Source organism: Naegleria gruberi, assembly GCF_000004985.1.
Source record: "Naegleria gruberi genomic scaffold NAEGRscaffold_54, whole genome shotgun sequence".
Taxonomy (NCBI): domain Eukaryota; phylum Heterolobosea; class Eutetramitea; order Acrasida; family Naegleriidae; genus Naegleria; species Naegleria gruberi.
The window spans coordinates 32814-34511 of record NW_003163273.1 but is presented as its reverse complement, the minus strand read 5'-3'; the positions used below and the strand labels follow the sequence as shown (position 1 = coordinate 34511).

The following is a 1698-nucleotide window of genomic DNA, read 5'->3' as shown; positions in this document are numbered from 1 at the left end:
GAAAAACATATCATTCCACAAAATTGCTGACAATCAATCTTCATCACTACAAGGATGGAACAGATGTTTCTATTGGTCAACCAACACCTTTACATACAATTCGTCGCCCAACAAATCTTACTTGTTAAGGGATGTTTGGATATCTTTCGGATTCTTTGAAAGATATTAAAGAGGAAATATGAAAGTTTTTAGTGAGGAAGAATCTAATTTAAATAAGGTATCGAATACTGAAAAATTGAGAATACAATTCTAGATATAAGAATATTCAGAACTTTCACAAGCAATTTCAGACAGGTGTAATGTTCAATTCAATTTAATTAAATACCAAATTTGTTAAAACGCATTTAATGACATTCCAATCTAGAACAAACTGGTTTAGAACTGTAGGCAAGACTATTCAAACTATTCAAGTAATTCATCAATGAAAACATTAATACTTCAGAAGAAGCAGGTCTAGTATTGAGTAAATTACGAATATTTCTGGCATTTAGAAGAATGTGTAAGGTGGTTGAAGGTGAAGCCCAGTTGGTAACAATAAACCCAATAACTCTCTCAATTGGTTGACCATTTCCTTTTGGGTAGAATCCATAAGTTGATAACCATCCAGAAAGTAGATCAGTCTTCTTTTCTTCCATAGTCTGAGAAGCTGTTTTAAGTTCAACAATGGTTGGAGCAACACTAGCAATTACCTCATTCAACAATTTTTGGTTAGGTTCTTTATCAATAGAGATAGACAAGAATGAAACAATTTGCTCTCTAGTATTGGTGTTATACTTCCAACACATGTCATTCAAGAATGGAAGTAATTGTTCAGAACATGTACTACATGTAATGTTAGAACTGTTGGAAAGGGTANATTATGGTCTCTTTTATTTCACTCAAATCATTTGGATCAATCAAGGCAACAGCTGATTGAGCAAACAATAGGAATAATATCAAAGTAACTAGTAAACAATGGGTTTTGTTAAACATTTTTTTCAAATTTTGAAAAGACTAATAGCAGTCTTCTGTTTACGACATTGAACATAGTGTGTTACCAATTGTTTTTGCGTTATTTCAAAGTGACACTCTTCTTTATTGAAATATCTTTACGAAACCAACTTGCTAGTGTTGACAATGTTCCAAATCGGAGAAGAGAACACAAATGTTGTAAAAATCATTGAAAATAGTCACGTTGAACAATCAAAAATCCAACTCCATGTGAAATGGATTGTTGGAGGGTCTAGTTGTAGTGAAAAACCTTCAATAAATAATTTGATCTTAACAATCATTACTATTCATCAATACAATTACCATTCAATTTATCAAATTTTTAGCTTACTAAGTTGGATAAACTAACGCGAAGTAATCCACTTAAACCATCAACCACTCTCGGAGCTGTTTGTATACGTACACTCATCTTCAACTCTTGCCTTCTCTTCCAATGAAGAACTTTCTGATATCACCTTCATCATTTCCTTAAAAAGAAAAGGAGGTTTCAGAGGAGACTCAACCAGTCAACAAGCTGGTGGTCAACCAAAGAAAGGAAAAAGAGGATTTTGCAGTAAAATTACCAAAGGAGCTTCTTTATTGATGGGAGGTGGAAAGACAGTTGGAAAGAGAAATAAACAAGCTCCTCCATCAACCTATTCTTCCAATGGAGAAATTGCTGCTCAACAACAACAAGCTGAACAAAGAACTGCTGAGCAAAAACAACAA

At 33.3% G+C, this 1698-nt stretch overlaps 1 protein-coding gene across 1 annotated transcript; it reads right to left on the bottom strand.

The window, feature by feature from the left end:
• Positions 1–344: 344 nt before the first annotated feature.
• NAEGRDRAFT_72527 (uncharacterized protein) lies at positions 345–785 on the bottom strand (the record flags this gene model as incomplete). Its single annotated transcript, XM_002672260.1, has 1 exon — positions 345–785. The coding sequence occupies one exon, from the start codon at positions 783–785 to the stop codon at positions 345–347; it is 441 nt and encodes a 146-aa protein (XP_002672306.1).
• Between the last annotated feature and the right edge of the window lie 913 nt (positions 786–1698).